The sequence below is a fragment of the Muscardinus avellanarius genome, assembly GCF_963383645.1.
Source record: "Muscardinus avellanarius genome assembly, chromosome: 9".
Taxonomy (NCBI): Eukaryota; Metazoa; Chordata; class Mammalia; order Rodentia; family Gliridae; genus Muscardinus; species Muscardinus avellanarius.
Window position 1 is genome coordinate 20803923 of NC_137795.1, and position 18462 is coordinate 20822384.

Sequence of the window (18462 nt, forward strand, 5' to 3'; positions counted from 1 at the left end):
CTACTTTTCTCAGTAAAATCAGTAAAAGTTAATATTGGTGGACATTTTAAGCCATGTAGCCCCTTAATATTTTTTCACTGAAAAGTTATTAGCTATTGTTTATCCCAGAAACTAAGGAGGCTGAGGCAGGGGTATTGCAAGTTTGAGGCCATCCTGGTCAACTTAATAAGACTCTGTCTCAAATTAAAAATTAAAAGGCTAGGAATACATTTCAATGGTAGAGTGATCCTGAGTTCAATCACTTGTCCCACAAAAATAATATATGTGGTGCACTGATAGAGATACTACTTCTTTTACTTCCCACAGAAGGTTCATAGACTGCTCTCTTCTATCACACAAGGCAATTCTTGTGGAAAAGTCTTATGTCTTCCAATTTCAAAGGGATCGTTCCCCCTCCTTTATAGTTCTTGCTGTTTATCCATTATGTCAAGTTATAATACAAACCACAACCTGCAAGCCCAAAGAGGACACATGTAAGTGAACCAGGCTAACCCCCCCAACAAAGTGGCCATAGAACATGGATACTCACAGTTAAAATGATGGAACGCAGCTGCTTCTGAGCCAAAATATTTGCCATCTCCTGTGGATGAAAAACACACCCGCACAAAGGCTGAGGTTAGAAAGACAAAATTTGACATGGCCAAAATGACTTTATCCTGAGGTGTGCTTCATTAACTGTATATCAGCAGTATTTCTTCAGAAATGGTGAACTTCAACAGGCAGCAATATTATTTAGGGGAGGATGTTCCATTCAGATTATAAAAGCCAGGTCCAAAAACAAAGGGGAGAAAGTCTGGCACCTGTGGTTTTTTTGGGAATTTCTTTCCTCTAGATAAAGGCGAGTGCCAAAAAAAATCCAACACTCCAACCAAATGATGGTAATAGTTCTCCATGAGAAAGGCTCATTGTTTATTAGAATACCGATGTGCTGAGTTTGGACTAGGTAGCACATGCCTCCTGCAGAAACATTCCAACATTAGAGTACCATCTCTTTAAAGACCAAATCTTCCAAGCACCAATTCATTTCAATTGGTGCAAAATTAAAGAATGAGTATCCCAGGACTGGAAAGGACAAACATCTGTGCAGATGTTGAGCTCTGGAGCTCATGCCTGGCTCCTGCTCTGCTAGGGATCATACCTGCAGGCTATGATTTCTCCTCTGGTATTTGATAACTGGTATAGAGGACTTGGACATGAGTGAATTAAATAAATGATCTGCAGGCTCCCTTTATAAATATAAACAAGTAGATAATAAAAAAAAAATCTAGCCAAGCCCAGCTTCAGAGTATACTTTGGAAAAGTAGAAATACTGCTCATATTCAGGAAGACACTTAAACAAGTTGTTTTTCAGTGGGAAGTATATTTTTGATGTTGCTACTCTTACTGAGTAGAGAAGAAACTAAGCTACAATTTAAAAACACAAATGTGAATTCTACCAAGGTTAAATAAATTTGCATAAAGCCAGGAGAGCCAAGAGCACGGGGAGGAACTCCAAAGGGACACACAGGCAGGGTGCGCAGGAGCAGAGTGGGGGCAGGCCCCTTTACTTAGGCCAACAAGGGGAACATGGGTGACTTACAGTCAGAGGACAATCAAGGATGTCAACATTGCTCTCTACATCAACCTAACGGCGTCATCGCCACCACAGAAAGGAAAGCGAGCAGGAGAGAAGAAAGGATGGAAATTCAGAGCACTCTGTTAGAGGTTGGCAGCTTTAAATAACATCCTGCTGACCCACTGTACTAAAAAGTGAGGAAATCCTATCAGGTGATTAGAAAGGGCTGATGGCAGTCAAGTCAAAATCCAAAGCCAGGTCTTCTTCCATGCTCTCAAGAATCAGGAAGCAAGAGCAATGGAAATGTAGAAGCAATCTGAACGGGAACAAGAAACTTGCCCATCCACACTACCAGGAAAGCAGCACTTCCTTCCCAGTTTAAGTAGAATGGATCATTGATTTTGTTTTTTTATTTTTATTTTCTTGGAACAGATGACAAACAAAAGGCCCACAGGATCCTAAAACTCTCTTAATTAGTTTTTTGTAAGTTTTACACATTTCTTTTATAAAATGAAAGTAGTGCTTGATGGTCACTCAAACAGAAAAAAGAGGAGGCAAAATATTCTTCTCTTTGCCATTTTAGCTTGTCAGTTTATAAACGTTTAAAGTAAGGTGGAAGGGACAGTGTATTTCTAATATCTACCAGAGTAATTATTAATTATCTGTTTACAATATTAAATAGACTTCTAAGTAAGGCCAGGAAGCTCCTCATGGGAACAGAGAATGTCTTGTTCTTCTTTGTATTCCACACAGAGTCGACAATAAAGTTTGGTAGAAGAACAAATTAATATTTTATACTATTCTCTTAAGAAACAGAAATTTTATCAGAGAAAAAAAAGAAATATTCTTGTCTACATTATGAGTACTTTTGTCTAATATTAGGGAATTGCTTAAATAAAAATGAGGATCCATGGGGGATGTTTTATAACATTAAAGATATAAAAGTATACATAGCTATAAATATGGATATAGATATACCAACATTGAAAGATATCCACATTTTTTAGGTTTAAAAGCAGTAATTTTTTTGGGGGGGTGGTACTGGGAATGAAACCCAGGGGCTTCTCTACCTCCGGACTATACTCCCTGACCTATTTTATACTTTATTTGGAAACAGGGTTTCACTAAGTTGCTGAGAGCCTCACTAGGTAGCTGAGGCTGGCTTTGAACCTGTGCGATCTTCCTGTCTCAGCCTCCCAAGTGCTGGATTAGAAGCATGTGCCACCACACTCGGCTTAAAAACAGTTGTCTGTACCTTTATACTTGAAAGTCTGAGGAGGTTTAGAGTTTCATCTAATTGTTCATGACTATACCCTAAAGTCATTTTACTGCTTAATATTTAATTTGCTTAATAATAATGTTTTGATAAAGGAATTAAATATTTACAAAAATAATAAATAAATAAATAAATAAATAAATAAAATAAAAACAGTTCACATCCTATGTTTCCCTTTGGTGAAAGTGATACATACAAAAAAGTATCTGCTAAGAACAAGGCATGAAGCAGCCCAGAAAAATCAAGAGGGCTGCAACAGAAAGGGTTGCTTTCTGAAAATGCAATTAAGGGAATCTTACTGACTTCTTTCCCTTTTGTGATTTTTTTTATCAAATTTTTTTTATTTTTTATTTTTTTTTTACAGTACTGGGGATTGAACCCAAGGGCATTCTACCTCCAAGCTACACCCTCAGCCCTATTTTTTTTTTTTTACTTTGAAACAGGGTTTCATTACAAGCATGTGCCACCATGTACAGCTCTACCAGTCTTTTAACTAAATACCCCCAAACAGTGCTGATAAAAATCATCTATATCTGTAGAGAAATTTGGAAGGGCTCTTACCAACATATTTGCCATAAAAATAACAAACTGAATAGTGGCAAGTCATTGCAAGGAAAACGATCCATTTGCCCTCCTAAGAGCAGCCCCTTCCCCTTCAAATCTGTAGCTCTTCCCTTCATTCACGCAGGGGAAGGGAGAACATTCTACCACAGTAACAGGAAAGGACAGCTATAACCCTGAGGGAGGCCCAAGCAGAAATAAGATGAATGCTTTAAATTATTCCAAATTCACTATAAACATTTTGGAAATAATGAAATCCTATAAATGTGAGTGCTCACAAGTCAGAAAAAGAAACTGAAATAACTGAAAGTATTTAACTAAAGTAGGTTTAGAACAAACAACGAAACAAGGAGATCTATAAATCCAATATATATTTAGGATACAGTTTAATCTACTAGGAACAAGAAGCCTGCTGTTCTATAGGCTCCTAGGAGGTGTTTAGTTGGCAAATACAAGAGAATTCTGTGGGTAACACCTGCCTGGTTGGCATTTGATGGGATTCTTTGCAAGTAAAAACAAGGAGAAGCATGGGTTTCTAACTCTAGTTCTTACCAGCTCCATCATCTGGTCAAGTTCCTTACTCCCTTGCAGTCTTAATGTACTCATTTGTAAAACAGAAATAATGCAGCTTTCTCTTAAGAAGAGAATTAAATAAAATGACAAAGTATGAAACACTGAACACCATGCATGGTACATAGCAGATTCTTGACAATACTATTATCAATGGCAAAGTTTGATAGATTTTCCTAATTACCGAAAAATTTTTAGAACTTTTTTTCAGAATATATGCCAATAAATAATGTCAATGTCAAAATTGGCCCAGCTGAAGCTTTATTTTACTTATAACATAGAGTCTGGACTAAGATATATACTTGGAGCTATTATTAGAATCTATAGTAACCCAGGTGTTATAGATTAGCTTAATCTTTTGTTTTACACACCTCCGCTGACATTCAGGAGGCAAAAGCAAACATATTTCCCTTCATTATGAACTTGTGATCCATTTTAATGCTCTTATAACTCACTAAATTTTTTAATTTAAAAATTATAATACTCCCTTTGTTGTGATGAACAGTAGTCTTAAATTCAATGGTTTATAATGTTAACATCAATTTTCCATGGCAAACAAATACCTTTGACTTTTATTTCAAAGACTTAATTAGTCATATAATACTGTATAAATTTCTGATGAATTATATATGCTCTCTTAAGTGGTTTTCTTAGATGTACCTCTTCCCTTCATTCGTGCGGGGAAGAGATAATGTTCTACATCCAGAGTATTAGACTACTCTTTGTGCGGACTTATTACTATTATGGCAATAAATGGCCAGACTGTGTCCTAGCAATCCATATTTATGATTAATAAATAAATCAACATTCGAAGCCGGCCATGGTGGCACATGCTTGTAATCCCAGTATTTGGGAGGCTGAGACAAGGAGGATCAAAGGTTCTCAGCCAGCTTCATCTACTTGTGAAGCCCTCTGCAACTTAGTGAGACTCTGTTTCAAATAAAAGAATAAAAAATTTAAAAAATGGGGCTGGGGGTGTAGTTTGGAGGTAGAATGCCCCTGAGTTCAATTCCCAGTACCACAAAAATTAAATAAAAAATATAAAAATACTTTAATCATATAGTCTAAGTTTGATGATATATTAGTATTTTATTATATTTCCATTGTTATCAATATCCCAAAGTCAGTTACAAATATTTAACTGATTTCCTATTTGTCCATAGCCAAGAGACTCCAATTCAACATAGTAACAGCTGTGTTTGGTATATTATGCTAGGCTTAAGCATCTTAATTATTGCTAGATGCAGAGATCCAAGTAATACTACAGCCCTTGGGCAGGCATAAACTTTCATTTCCTGTTACCTAAACTCTTCTAGGAAATTCCCGTGAGTTCAGACCAGAATACAGCCCTCCTCACGCCCATACTCTACACTTAGTGACCATGTGGTTTGACCAGATGTTCTTGATCTGTTTGGTGGAGGGATCATGTTCTACCATGCCCACTGAGAGCTGCCAGCCAATTTTCCAGAGTGCCTGGGAGCTATCATGAGCTCAATATTTATGTACAAATATCAAAGGAAGAGCTCCCCCATGACCTGCAAAGCCACTTTTAAAAATCTAGCCTGGGTTGAGTACCTCCAGCATAGGCTCTGGAAGGCCAAGCATCTCTTCCCGGTTCTAGCCAACTGAAATCCAACTCACAGAAAACTATAAAGTGATTCCACACACTGCAAACATAGTCCCCCAGAATGTACAAACGATTCCAAACAGAAAGTAAAACAGAGCCCCTCACATCTAACCACTAAATTTAAAATCTGTGCCAGGCGTGGTGGTGCACACTTGTAATCCCAGTGCTTGGGAGGCTGAGACAAGAGGATCCCACAGTTTGAAGCCAGCCTCAGCTACTGAGTGAGGCTCTTGGCAACTTAACGAGACCCTATTTCTAAATAAAGTATAAAATAGGTCTGGGAGTATAGCCCAGGGGTAGAAAAGCCCCTGGGTTCCACCCGCAGTACCACAAAAATAAAATAAAGTAAAATCCTTGTAAACAAACAATAATGAAACTGCAATAAGATTCTTGACAAATCTTTCAGTAGCAATTTCACTTCCTATACTCTTCTAAAACAGTTCATTGACAGTTGTCACGGAGCTCCCCAGCAGGCTTTTTAATGGTTGAAAGATCTCTATTTCTACCCAGGTTTTAAAGGAAGTGAATTGTGATTGGGGTAGCATATTATATTTTATATTGATAGAAAAAACATGAGCATATTTTGAAGTATGAGCTAAATTCTGAGACAGAAAAATTCCAATTCTTCCACATTCCCCTCTATAGCAGTCCTTCCCCTAGTTGAAAGAGAACTAAAGAACATATAGACCAAAGAGACTATCAAAGGATAGGTTTCCTGTTGGTACATTTAAGAGGGGGAGGCCCTCCTCTTTCTACACAGAGGAGGGAAATGGAACACTCATCCTCTTAGCCACATCCACACATGGCAGAGGGGAAAAGAACCTCTATGGCATTTGAACAATTATTTCAACCAGAGGCAGTAATCTATTATTCCTCCTGTCCTCTCACTTCCTGTCTCCCTTCACTCTGGGCAAAGCATGCTATCTCATCCAGAAAATGGAGACAACACCTCCATCACCCCAATGAGCTTGCGATAACATGACGGAGGACAACAGGTCTGTCTGACCTGCCTGCACAACAGCAGAAGGCGCCATCCCACCACTGCATGCTTTGAGCCACTGCACTAAATTACATCTCATGAAAGAGTTCTCCAGGCACAGTACTCCTAGCATTCTTCATCAGTCCAGGGCTCCAGTGTCCATCTCCTCCCCAGCTTCCACCAAGGTGCAGGGCACAGCTGCTCTAGAGCAAGCCACCTAGAGGGGGAGGCGCAGAGCAGACCAAGGATCCTCTCATGGGAGACAGGAGGGAGACGGCATCTGCCCTGTCACAGACTTAAGAGTAAACAAATGCGACTCACCTGCCTTCGCTCATCAGGGGCCTTCAGGAAAAGTGCATTAATAACAGCGATAGTATAGGTTTGAATTTCCTGATCTGTTCTGTAAAGATACACAACATAACATGGCAAGTCAGAAAAATCTGGCCACAAGTCAGACATCAACATGCACGCTCTTCTACCAAAGCTGAGAGACAAAGGCAGAGCCAGACATTATGTTTAGCACTGATAATATATTTTAATGATCACAAAACTGGAAACAGAGTAGGTGCACAATGGCTATTACTAGCTAAACAGTGGAGATCATCCAGAAATGTAGGCAGCTAGTTGGCTTTCCCTTGCTTCTCCTCTATTAGGATTAAAGGGATGATCCCAGGGTCTGAGGATGTGACTCAGTGGTAGAGTACTTTCCTAGTACATGTTTTGTCCTGATTTCAATCCAAACCACCTCAAAAAATAAATAAGTAGATAGATAGATAAATAACATGGACGCAGGGGATGTAGTCAGTCATAGTAATTGTGTGTGTGTGTGTGTGTGTGTGTGTGTGTGTGTGTGTATTCCTGTGTGTATGTGTATGTGTATGTGATTTTTTTGTCTGGTGCATTATATACATATCAGAGAGTACTTGTAGAAGTCTTCGTGGTCTTTTTTAAAGAAGACTATTTTGTTATCATGGCAGTGGTATTATATAATCTAAAGGTCTCTTTCCAAACAGAATTTTTTTTTTTTTTTTTTTTTTGGTGGTACTGGGGTTCCTGGAAGCCCTTCTACCTCCGGGCTACACTCCCAGACCTATTTTTACATTTTTTTAATTTGGAAACAGGGTCTCCTAAGCCAGCGCGCGCGGCTGACTTCGAACCTGCGCTATCCTCCTGTCTCTGCCTCCCAAGTGCGGGGATTATAAGCGTGCGCCACCACGCCCGGCCCAAACTGAAATTTTTAATAGCAAGATCAATATGTATTTATGTCTATAAACTTTCTTTTCACTGGAAAGGAATCAGAAATTCCAAATGAAGCAAAAATCTAAAGTAAACTATATGGTAAGTAGTAAATGAGAAGGACTCAAGGCAAACGAAAGAACAGCCTATGACCTACATCTAGGAATAATTTATCAGGCTGGTTAGGGAGAGAAAGTTGAAAAGACAGCCTTTGGCAGGATGGAATTCAAAGTCCAGTTCAATGTAGGCAGTATGTGTGGTCTTGGACATGTTCATGGGTATACCTAAGACACAGTTTTCCTATCTATAACCTAGTTGTGTAAGAACAAACAATTTTGTGAGGAATAATGTTTAAGATAATGCTTGTTAAGTAATAAACTCTTCTCTTTTTTAAATTTTTTATTGGTATATTGTAGTCATACATCTTAATAGGGTACAAGATGGTAGAGGCATACATGCACACATCACTCATTTAGCCCTTCTCCAGTTTCCACCCCATTCCCTCTCTCCTCCCTCCTTCTCATGTTTGACTTAGTGATTGACTAAGTTTATGAATATAATGCATTGTTAATGATCATGTGTGCTCTCAATATTCAGAAGAGAAAAAGAAAGATGCAGCCTATAAAGTTAAGACATTTCATTTTCAGGGACAGGTAAAATTAATCTCTCTAGATTACAATACAAAATCAAGATGTGGAAAATGAGCTAATATCTCCTAAGACCACAATCCACAGCTTTTCTGACTCAAATTTTAAATTCTCGTGGTCTTCCAACTCCAAATAAAGGTGAAAACAGTAGAATGGGTTTGTTAGTTGATAGCATAAACACAATATTATTGAGATAACTACTTAATATTCCCTCTCTCTCCCACTCTGGGCCATAAACCCAAATGGACCAATCAAGTCTCCTCTTGAGAATGGGCAAATGTGAACTGAGACCAGGGGCAAAGCCATTGGAAGCCTATCCTGCTGGGGCCAACCAATATGCTAGAGAAAAGGCCTACTGCTGACCACTCGGTGGAGGCCATAGTTTCTCTCCTTCCCAAAGAATAGTTATTTAAGTCAGGTCTAGATTCTACTAATCACCCTTTCCAGTGTCTTTCCACTAAACTCCCTTTCCTCAAATATTGCTGGCTTTGAGGACAGCTGTCTATTTCCATCTTATAGCTCAATCCTCTACCAAAAAATGCATAATTATTAATAAAACATAAAAAATGAAGATCTTTATAAACATCTTAAGTCTAAGGAAAAATCCTGGCTTTAAAGCTTCCTAGTTGAAAATGCCTAACTAACATAAAATTTTGAATTGATTATGAAAATACTTATGATATCACAGAAAATGCTATAATATATTGTTAGAGAAAGACTGAGAACTTAAGAGAATAAAGTGTTCTACTATGCTTATTTAAAAGTAAAACTTATCCAGAAATGGTGACACACACTTGTAATCCCAGTACTTGGGAAGCTGAGACAGGAGGATTGCAGTTTCAAAGCCAGCCTCTGAAACTTAGTGAGACCCTATTTCAAAATAAAATTTAGAATAGGTCTATAGTATAGCACAGAGGTAGAATGCCCCTGGGTTCAATTCCCAGTATCATAAATGTAAAATAAAATAAAAGTAAAGTAAAACAAGATTATAGGCATGGTGCTGCACACCTATAATCTAAGTACTTGGGAGGCTAAGACAAGAGGATTTCAGGCTTTAGGCCAGCCTCAGAAACTTAGTTAAACCCTGTTTCAATATAAAAAGGGTGGGAAATATCAGAAGAAGAAGAAGAAGAAGAAGAAGGAGGAGGAGGAGGAGGAGGAGGAGGAGGAGGAGGAGGAGGAAGAGGAGGAGGAGGAGGAGGAGGAGGAGGAGGAGGAGGAGGAGGAAGAGACCTCTCCCAATATCTACTAAGATTCACCAAAATAGCCTCCTCAAGGTCAGCATGAGGATAGAGCAGTGCCATGACATGGGACTCACCAGGGATGGAGAACAGGGTAAATAACAGTGTCTTGTCAGTGTAATGAAGGATGCACATGGTATGTGGTTGGATATATATCAATTCAGGATTATTTTGTACATTTAATTGTAAACATATATAAAACCTCACAAGGGATTATTGAGATGACCTCCCTGAAGCATCCCCTCACTCCCTGGGTATCCTAGCATGCTTACCCTTGAAGATGAGGAATGAGTTGGCCGATGGTGATCTCTTGGGCCACCTTCTGGTACAGGTCATGGCTATTAAGCACCATGGACTCCAAAATGGCCAAAGACCGCTGCAGGATTGAGATGTCTATGGCTGATTTGTTCACAAAACTTGCAATCTGAAAATACAAATGGAACACAATTAACTGTGCATGCTACACAAAGCAGTGAGGCAGAGAACAGAACAAAGTAAAGCAGGAAATCAGTGAAAAAAATCAGAACTGTGGATGTAAAGTACATCGAATTAAACCAGGCGAAGTGGCACACACCTGTAATCCCAGTACTTAGGAGGCTGAGACTGAAACATCAAAGGTTTGAAGCCAGCCTGGGAAGCTTACCAAAGCCCTTATCAAATTAGTGAGGCCAGCTTCAGCAACTTGGTGAGGCCAAGACTTATTGAGACCCTGTTTCAAAATAAAAAAATAAAATATGGCTAAGGGTATAGCTCAGAAGTAGAATGGCCCTGGATTCAATCCCTAGTAACACACACACACACACACACACACACACACACACACAGAGAGAGAGAGAGAGAGAGAGAGAGATACAGCAAAATAGCAAGAAATGCAACATATCAACAATGTTCATGACATCATTGCAAAACACAATTTATCCTATGTTATAACCAATGACAATTGAATGTCTTTTTAAGAGTCATCTTGAAAGAACTGTTCCCTGGGTTTTCTCAGGATTATTCTTCTAACTTTCAGATTTCATGAGCAAACATTTTGAACACATATACATATACACTAATGGCCATGTCCCCCATTCCCAGGCCACTCCTTCACCCACAGTATGCATGACTTTTATGTTCTTATTATGTTCCTGTTATGTTCTTAAGGGACTCACACAAATCACACATGTCAACACAATTTAACTGGCAAACTTTCAAGTCCTGGCCACTCTTCTGACTATTTCTAAGTAAAATCCTCGTTCTTCTATTCATCCATCATCCAATTTCTTATGGCTAAATTTTATTTTTTTCCCATCCCCGAAATGTTAACAAGTAAGAAGACATTTAAATTAGCAGTACTAAAAGTGAAAATAATAGTTTAAGCTCCAAATTATAATCCCTAAGGAACTAATCACTAAATATAATAAATCACAATATAAGAGAGAAGTAAAAGTAGAGTTATAATAATGGATCATAGCAATCTAAACACATGGGTACCATAAAGCTCTTATTTTAGAGACCTCATTAAAAGTTATTGCTGTTTGTTAACAACTCATACCAAAAGCCCGTTATTATATCAACATAATGACTGCCTGATTAAATGCTAAGTAACTTGGTTTCATGACAAGTAAACACTTCCTGCTTCCCTCTGTCAACACCAATTTCTCCCTTTCTGTTGTCCCATTGACCCCTTCTCATCCAGTTTCCATTCCTGCACAAGATAAAATATAAATACCCCCCCAGCAATCTCCAATTACCATTACCATTGTTTCTAGTCCCCAGATTCCCTATTGCAAGTAGAGGGAAGATAATGAGACCCAGACACATCTCATCTCAAAGAGGGGAGACATAATGAAGGGAAGAAAGAAGCACAGTGACATTATGATTTTAAGTTCCACAAAGCTAGTATCTTACAAAAACTACCAGAAGAGTGTGAGAATTTTAAGATCCTCAATAGACTGCTCTTGCTCTTCTCAGGCCTAATAAACTTCTCCAATGTGTCTACTGTCCCTGGCAAGCTGCTGCATTAATCCTCACATCTGCTCCAACTGAACAAACCTACCATGTGACGGCCATCTCATCTTTCTTTAAGTGACAGAAGATCTAATTTCCTTTTGTGACAAAAGATCTAATTGTCCTGATGCTGTGTTTTATATTTAACCTAGGCCCCTTAGAAGGAGAGGACAAGCCGGGAGTGGTGGTGCATGCTTGTGATCCCAGCATTCCGGAGGCTGAGACAAGAGGATCCGGGTTTGTAGACAGCCTCAGCTACTTAGTGAGGCCCTTTGCAACTCAGTGAGACCCTGTTTCAAAAAAATACAAAATAGGGCTGGGGTTGTCACTTGGAGGTAGAATGCTACTGGGTTCCAATCCCAGTACTGCAAAATAAAGAAGTAAAATAAATAAAAAGGAGAGGACAAATTATTTTACTTTCCCACCATCAACCTCCATTAGTTTTTAATGACCCAGTATAATTCTTGAAATTGCTATTAAGAAACTGAAAAACTCATTTAAAAGTTTATGAACAGTGCTTCTCATTTGCTCTATGCTAATTCTCTCCTCATGCCAGATCCCCTTCTTGTCTCCAATTATGACATTTGGATGAATCTTAGGACTCTATGCAGTCCTCCACCTGAGAACTGGCAAAACTCCTCCATCCCTAGCCTTGGTCCTAACTATTTCTAAATAAAAACCATTCAATATTTAGTCGCTCATTAATTGATTTATTCAAATAATGTGTGTGCCATACTTGCACAGCCCTACAGATCTATAAATACAAAGATAAGAAACACCGACAGTTTTTAATTTCAAAGACCTTATCCTCTAGCAGAGATATGTAAAAATCATACACTGTAAAGTCTAGTAAGCAATCATTCCCGGCATTCAAAAGGTAACCTCTGTTTAGATTTTCAAAAAAGCCTAAAATTAAGTTGCTTGAATAGCAATCTTATTGTCTTCTTGCTTTTTCCCTTCCCAATTATCACTCTCTCCCAAGTATCCACAATCATTAGTGATTAACACCCCAATTTCCATTACTATCTTCCCTATGAATACATTAGAAATACAAGTGAAATACACATGCAGTGTATACACACTGCACTGGCCACTGATGTCACTCGTTCACAAGTGACTCAGCACCATCTCCTCCAGCTTTCATTGACTCAAGTTTTCCACTGAAAGAAAACTTACCCCATACTCCCATAAACATCCTTTTGACAATATTTCCATTCTTTGAATATTCAACCAGTACTCAATGTTTTCTGATATGAAATGTATATTCTTATAACGGGTCTTCAAATTCTCTACAAATGATTAACTCTGTCCTGCTCCCAATGGGCTGATTCAATGGAGGTAAAATAATTTATTATAATTGTTTTAATTCAAGAATATTTATATCCCACCTGCATATTTCATTTCCATTTTCTATTTCTACATATTTCTCTCCCATGAAACTAATCTTTTACTTTCATGAAGGTATTCTTTAAAATTATTTTCTATTTATTCACCTTCTCCTTGATATATAGTATCAGTCATTTAAGCAATCTTCAAGCATGTTATTTAATCAGCATTTTGTATGAACAGGTGAGCTGAGTACCTATAGTGTGGACAGTGGATGTTCAATGTATTAGTCCTGTGTGCAATTCTGGAGTAAATACCAGTCATTTTTTTTAAAACTAACTTCTTTGTTTTTTTGTTTTTGTTTTGCTAAGTGGTTTTAAACAGATATTTAAATAGCCCAGTACTTTCACTAAGTGAGTAGCAGTGATCAAGATATCAGACTGATCCTAGGGAATGTAGTGATTATCTGCCTCAAGAAAATTGAGACCAACTCCTTATTAATGAATGTACAAACATCCAAGTCTGTGCCAAGTTTAACAACTATAGATTTTAGTGTAGTTATAGAAGGTTTTGGATTCTGTGGCTAAATTTTAATTTTCTTTATTCTTCAAAAGATTAATAATTTTTCTTTGCCTTTCAACTTCTCCCTTTCCCCTGATCAGACTCTTGGCTGACACCCGTGAGCCAGCCTAAGCCAGGTACAGTTCAGCCTTTTCCTTTTCTTCTCTTTTCCCTCTGTGCTAGGGATCAAGCCCAGGGCCTTGCACATCGGAGGCAACGATTATACCATTGAATGTCTAGAATCATGTCAGCTTCTTGAAAGCAGACCAGTGTCATAAAGAAGAGACCAGAAAAGTCAGCAAATAATTATGACATCATGCTGCTTTTTCATTTAAATTACCCCCATGAATCAGAAGACTATTTGAGTACCTTTTGAGAGGTTAAGGGGTAACACAGTGCATGGACCAGTGAAACAATAAGCACTTCTTAATATCACTGAGAGCTGTAGCTCAAAATTCTTATATGTTATCTTTTTTATTTATTTACTTTTTTTTTTTTTGCAGGTCTGGGGATGGAACCCAGAGGCATTTGACCTCCGCGCTACACTACCTGCCCTATTTTTTATTCTCTATTTTGAAACCACGCCTCACTAAGTAGCTGAGGCTGTCCACGAACCGTGATCCTCTGGTCTCAACCTCCCAAATGCTGGGATTACAACGTGTGCCACCACGCCCGGCTCTTGTATGTTATCAACACCAAAAAGAACCATGGAATGCATGAAGTTCCACTCTCAAAGTAACTCAAACTTGGGTAGAGGCTCATAAATCTCTCCAGACTTTAGGAGACAAAAATTACTGGATCTTTAAATCCAAAGGGGCTGGATATTTGTCTAGGCATTGAAAACACGAGCAGAGTGAGCCAGGTCCTCCTGAGACCTATGGTCTCCAGAACATGTATATGGAACTCTCCTTCCAAGAAAAGGCACTGATGTTATACTTGGCAAAAGGGAAACTAACTTATAACACAGAAAGTTCTGGTTTTTTCCTTTCCTTCTTTTCCATGTCTTCCTACCCTTTCCCTAAGTCACCAAGTCTTTAAAAAGCAACCACATTATATATTGGTGTTAAGGGATTTCAAGTTTCAAAGTGGTTACGAAATGATGTTATTTATTATAGCCACAATTTGCAAACTAGAATCTTGATCCACATTTAACAAAACAGATAAAATAGTAGAAAAAGAGACAAGAGCTGGCAGGGAAAAATATTTCTCTAAAGTGGTATGAATTTGGCATTAATAGGAAGCCAACTTTAGACCACAGAGATAGACATCTTTTGTCAGCACATTTCCTAGTTGATTTTTGTGGAGATAAAGCTCCATTTAAAAGACAGTTGCCTGCATACAAATCGGGGGTTGTCAGAGTGCTGTCCAGCTAATGAATAAGAATGTTAACCTTATAAAAATTAAGTAATTTTCTGATGACTATTTTTAAATTCATATAAGGGATATCTCAGTAGTAATGCAAAGAATGTAATAATTGGGAATGAGGACAAGGAATATAGTAACTGTATTGTCTTTTAAAAATAACTTATTTTTGTTAAAACTGCCAAGACCTAAGTCAGTCTTTGCTTCCTTAAATTTAATATGATTTGTAATTTAATTTCAATGAGTGAAACAATTTTCTGAAGTAGATAAAAAGCTAAATTATTGTCTCTGTGCTGACCACTACTCAAATCATTCAAACAAACTCAGCTTTGTGACTCCTTTCCACTCATAACCAAAACTTAACTTTTAAAATGTACTAAATATAGTACCATTTTATTCCTTCTCTTTTTCATGTTTTTTAATGTTTCTAAGCAAATGTCATTCATTCATTTCACTGAAAGGTATGAAGGCCTCACTGCTCCAGATCCTGAATGAAATTATGAAGAAAGCAGTGTTCCTTCCTCCTGGGCTCAGGCTTTATTGGGAAAGGCAGTCAAATGAACAAAATGTTCACAGAAATGGGGGAGGTGCTATTATAGGTTTATACAAGATCTGAGGGGAGCAGAGTACAGCAGAAATCACTTGAGTCTATCAATAAGACCAGGTAGGGCCCCAGAGGAGATATACTAATCAAGCAAGGATCCTGATGTGATTTTTCACTCCACTTGGAAAGCACAGGTGCAAATTGATGGAGAACTGACCCTGAGCTATGTGACCACTGATGCCTCACTCATGATGACCTCATTCAACCTCCAGGAGCCACTGTATCTCAGGCTCCTAACCAGGAATAGCAAGACTTGGGGCTCTCTTTAGGAAAGACTTTCCTTGCTGTGGGGAACCCAAAGAGTGAATGTCAGCAATAGCACAACATGGTCTCCAGGCACAAATGTTCCAGACATTGTAGTTACATTTTAGAGGAGATGAGCAAGGCCATCTGGATGCAAGACATAAAGCCTGCTGCAAACTCAGGAAGTGTTAAAATTTTTGTCATAAGTTTGAAAAGTCCACAAAACCCAGGATCTTCAGGCTTCCTTCTCTACAAGTTACCTTAGAAAGACAGAATGTTTTTGTAATGCATTAGAATTTCTTTGGCTTTCCATAGCCAGTTCTTTCTCTTCCTTCTAGCAGTTCATGCCACTGGCAAATAAAGGTAAGTGGAGGCCTGCTTTTCATGAGAATGCGTCCTTCCGGTTCCTTTTGCTCTTCTCCTTTGGGTTCACATATATAAGGAAAGAAGATTCAGAGGTTCAGAGGTCTTTTGACATTTTTGACATTCAGAGTATGTCAAAAAGGCTCTGACATACCTCTGGCATAGCTCTTGTCTTAAATAAATCTGCAGTATCACCCAGACATTCAACCTGTGGAGCCTCTGTTCATAACAGAGAATAGGGCTTTCTTTGCCCTTCAACCAGATGTTGCATCTCAGGATATTGATTAACTTCAAGTAGGCACCATTTCACTTGAGTATTCAAAAGACATGCTAATATCACCTACCATTGAGAAAGACATGCTATTACATCTGTAGGATTCTTGCTAAGTCCAAACTGAGGAATATTCTACTAAATACTGATCCATGCTCTTCACAACTGTCAGTATCACGAATGATGAGAAAAACTAAGGGGCTGTCACACACTGGAGACACAACAGCTAAATTTTATATCAGATCCACTACTGGATCCATAAATAGAAAAAGATATTGGAAGAAAAACTGGTGAAATCAAATATCAGCATCACACTAGTGTAAACTTACTAATTTTGATAAATGTTCTATCATGGAAAATGTTACCATTAAGAGAAGCCAGATAAAGAGAATATAGAAACATTGCATACTATTTTTGTTAGCCTTTCTCTAAACTTATCACTATTTCAGATTAGATACTTGAAACTACAAGTGACCTTTACAGGACTTTACTTTGATTCTTTGGTTTTTACACGGATTCAATATAATTACATGTCAACTCCATGGTATAGGGGGCTCTTCAGCCCTCTCTCCCTTCAGCAGGGACAGCAGGAACTTGAATTAGGTCATGAGACCTGACCTATCAAATCTTGCTCAGGGCATCAGCAGATACTTTTGTAATTCATTTCTGTTTCTGTCTCTCTCTGTCTCTCCCTCCTCTCCTCTCCTCTCCTCTCCTCTCCTCTCCTCTCCTCTCCTCTCCTCTCCTCTCCTCTCCTTTCCTTTTCTCTCTCTTCTCTTTTCTCTTCCTCCTCCTTCTCCTCCTTCTTCTTCTTCTCTCTCTCTCTCTCTCTCTCTCTCTCTCTCTCTCTCTCTCTCTCTCTCTCTGTCTCCTCTCCTCTCCTCTCCTCTCCTCTCCTCTCCTCTCCTCTCTTCTCCTCTCCTCTCCTTATTCTCTTTCTTTTACTTAGGATTGAACCCAGAGGCATTTTGCCTCTGAGCTACATCCTTAGCTCTTTATATTTTTTTATTTGGAATCAGAGTCTCACTAAGTTGCAGAGGATTTTGCTAAATTGCTGAGGTAGTCTTGAACCTGCAATCCTCTTGTCTCCATAAGAACTGGGATTACAGGCTTGCACTACCATGCCCAGCCTTGTGTGATTATTAACAATGTGGCATGTTGATTTACCCTTGTCAAGATTCTCACATGCAATTGCTTATAATATCTGCAGGGACAAATATCATTTTTGTATAAAATTTGGATGCTCCAATTCCCACATATATAATATTATAAAAAAAATTAAGCCAGGTATGATGGCGTTCACTTGTAATCCCAGCATTTGGGAGGCTGAGACAGAGGATTGTGATTCAAGGACAGCCTCAGCTACTACTTAGTGAGGCCCTTTGCAACTCAGTGAGACCCTGTTTCAAAATAAAGAATAGCTGGGCGTGGTGGCGCACGCTTGTAATCCCCGCGCTTGGGAGGCGGAGACAGGAGGATCGCGCAGGTTCGAAGCCAGCAGTGCTGGCATAAGAGACCCTGTTTCAAAAATATAAAATAGGTCTGGGAGTGTAGCCCGGAGGTAGAAGGGCTTCCAGGAACCCCAGTACCACCAAAAAATAATAATAATAATAATAAAGAATAAAAAAAAATAGGGCTGGGGTTGTAGCTGGGAGGTAGAATGCCCCTAGGTTTTATCCCTATTACCGAAAAACATAAACAAAAATGAAAACACACTCATCTTTTAACATACAGAACCAAAAAGGGAACAACTATAAAATATCTTCCAGAGAAAGACATCTGTGAAAGAAGGAAGTACTGTAGGTCCAGGACAGTGCAGTCCACCTTACCTTCTTAATGAATGCCACTGAAAATGTGTCCCAGGACACAATGCCATGGTCCATCAGCTCCACAAAGGCCGTCAGGGTGAAGGACAGCATGTCTCCAAAGCTGCAGAATAGCAAAAGGTACAAGAGTCACAGCCCAAAACTGAGCACCAGGAAAGGTGCAGAAGAGAGAAAGCTCTGGGAAAGCAGGATTTAAAGACCATTGGGATGAGCAGCTGGACT

The 18462-nt window shown here is 38.7% G+C and overlaps 1 protein-coding gene across 2 annotated transcripts in view; it reads right to left on the reverse strand.

Moving 5' to 3' along the window:
• Nucleotides 1-18462, reverse strand: part of ELMO1 (engulfment and cell motility 1) — a gene marked incomplete at both ends in the record, with an annotated part of 563076 nt that overhangs the window by 448734 nt on the left and 95880 nt on the right. Inside the window, 5 exons of one of the 2 annotated variants that reach the window (XM_080701947.1) lie at nt 530-580; nt 1580-1624; nt 6890-6968; nt 9965-10116; nt 18244-18343. In XM_080701947.1, the coding sequence (XP_080558073.1) occupies nt 530-580; nt 1580-1624; nt 6890-6968; nt 9965-10116; nt 18244-18343 (427 nt within the window). The remainder of the gene's footprint in view (nt 1-529; nt 581-1579; nt 1625-6889; nt 6969-9964; nt 10117-18243; nt 18344-18462) is intronic. The other variant, XM_080701948.1, reaches the window with a different exon arrangement.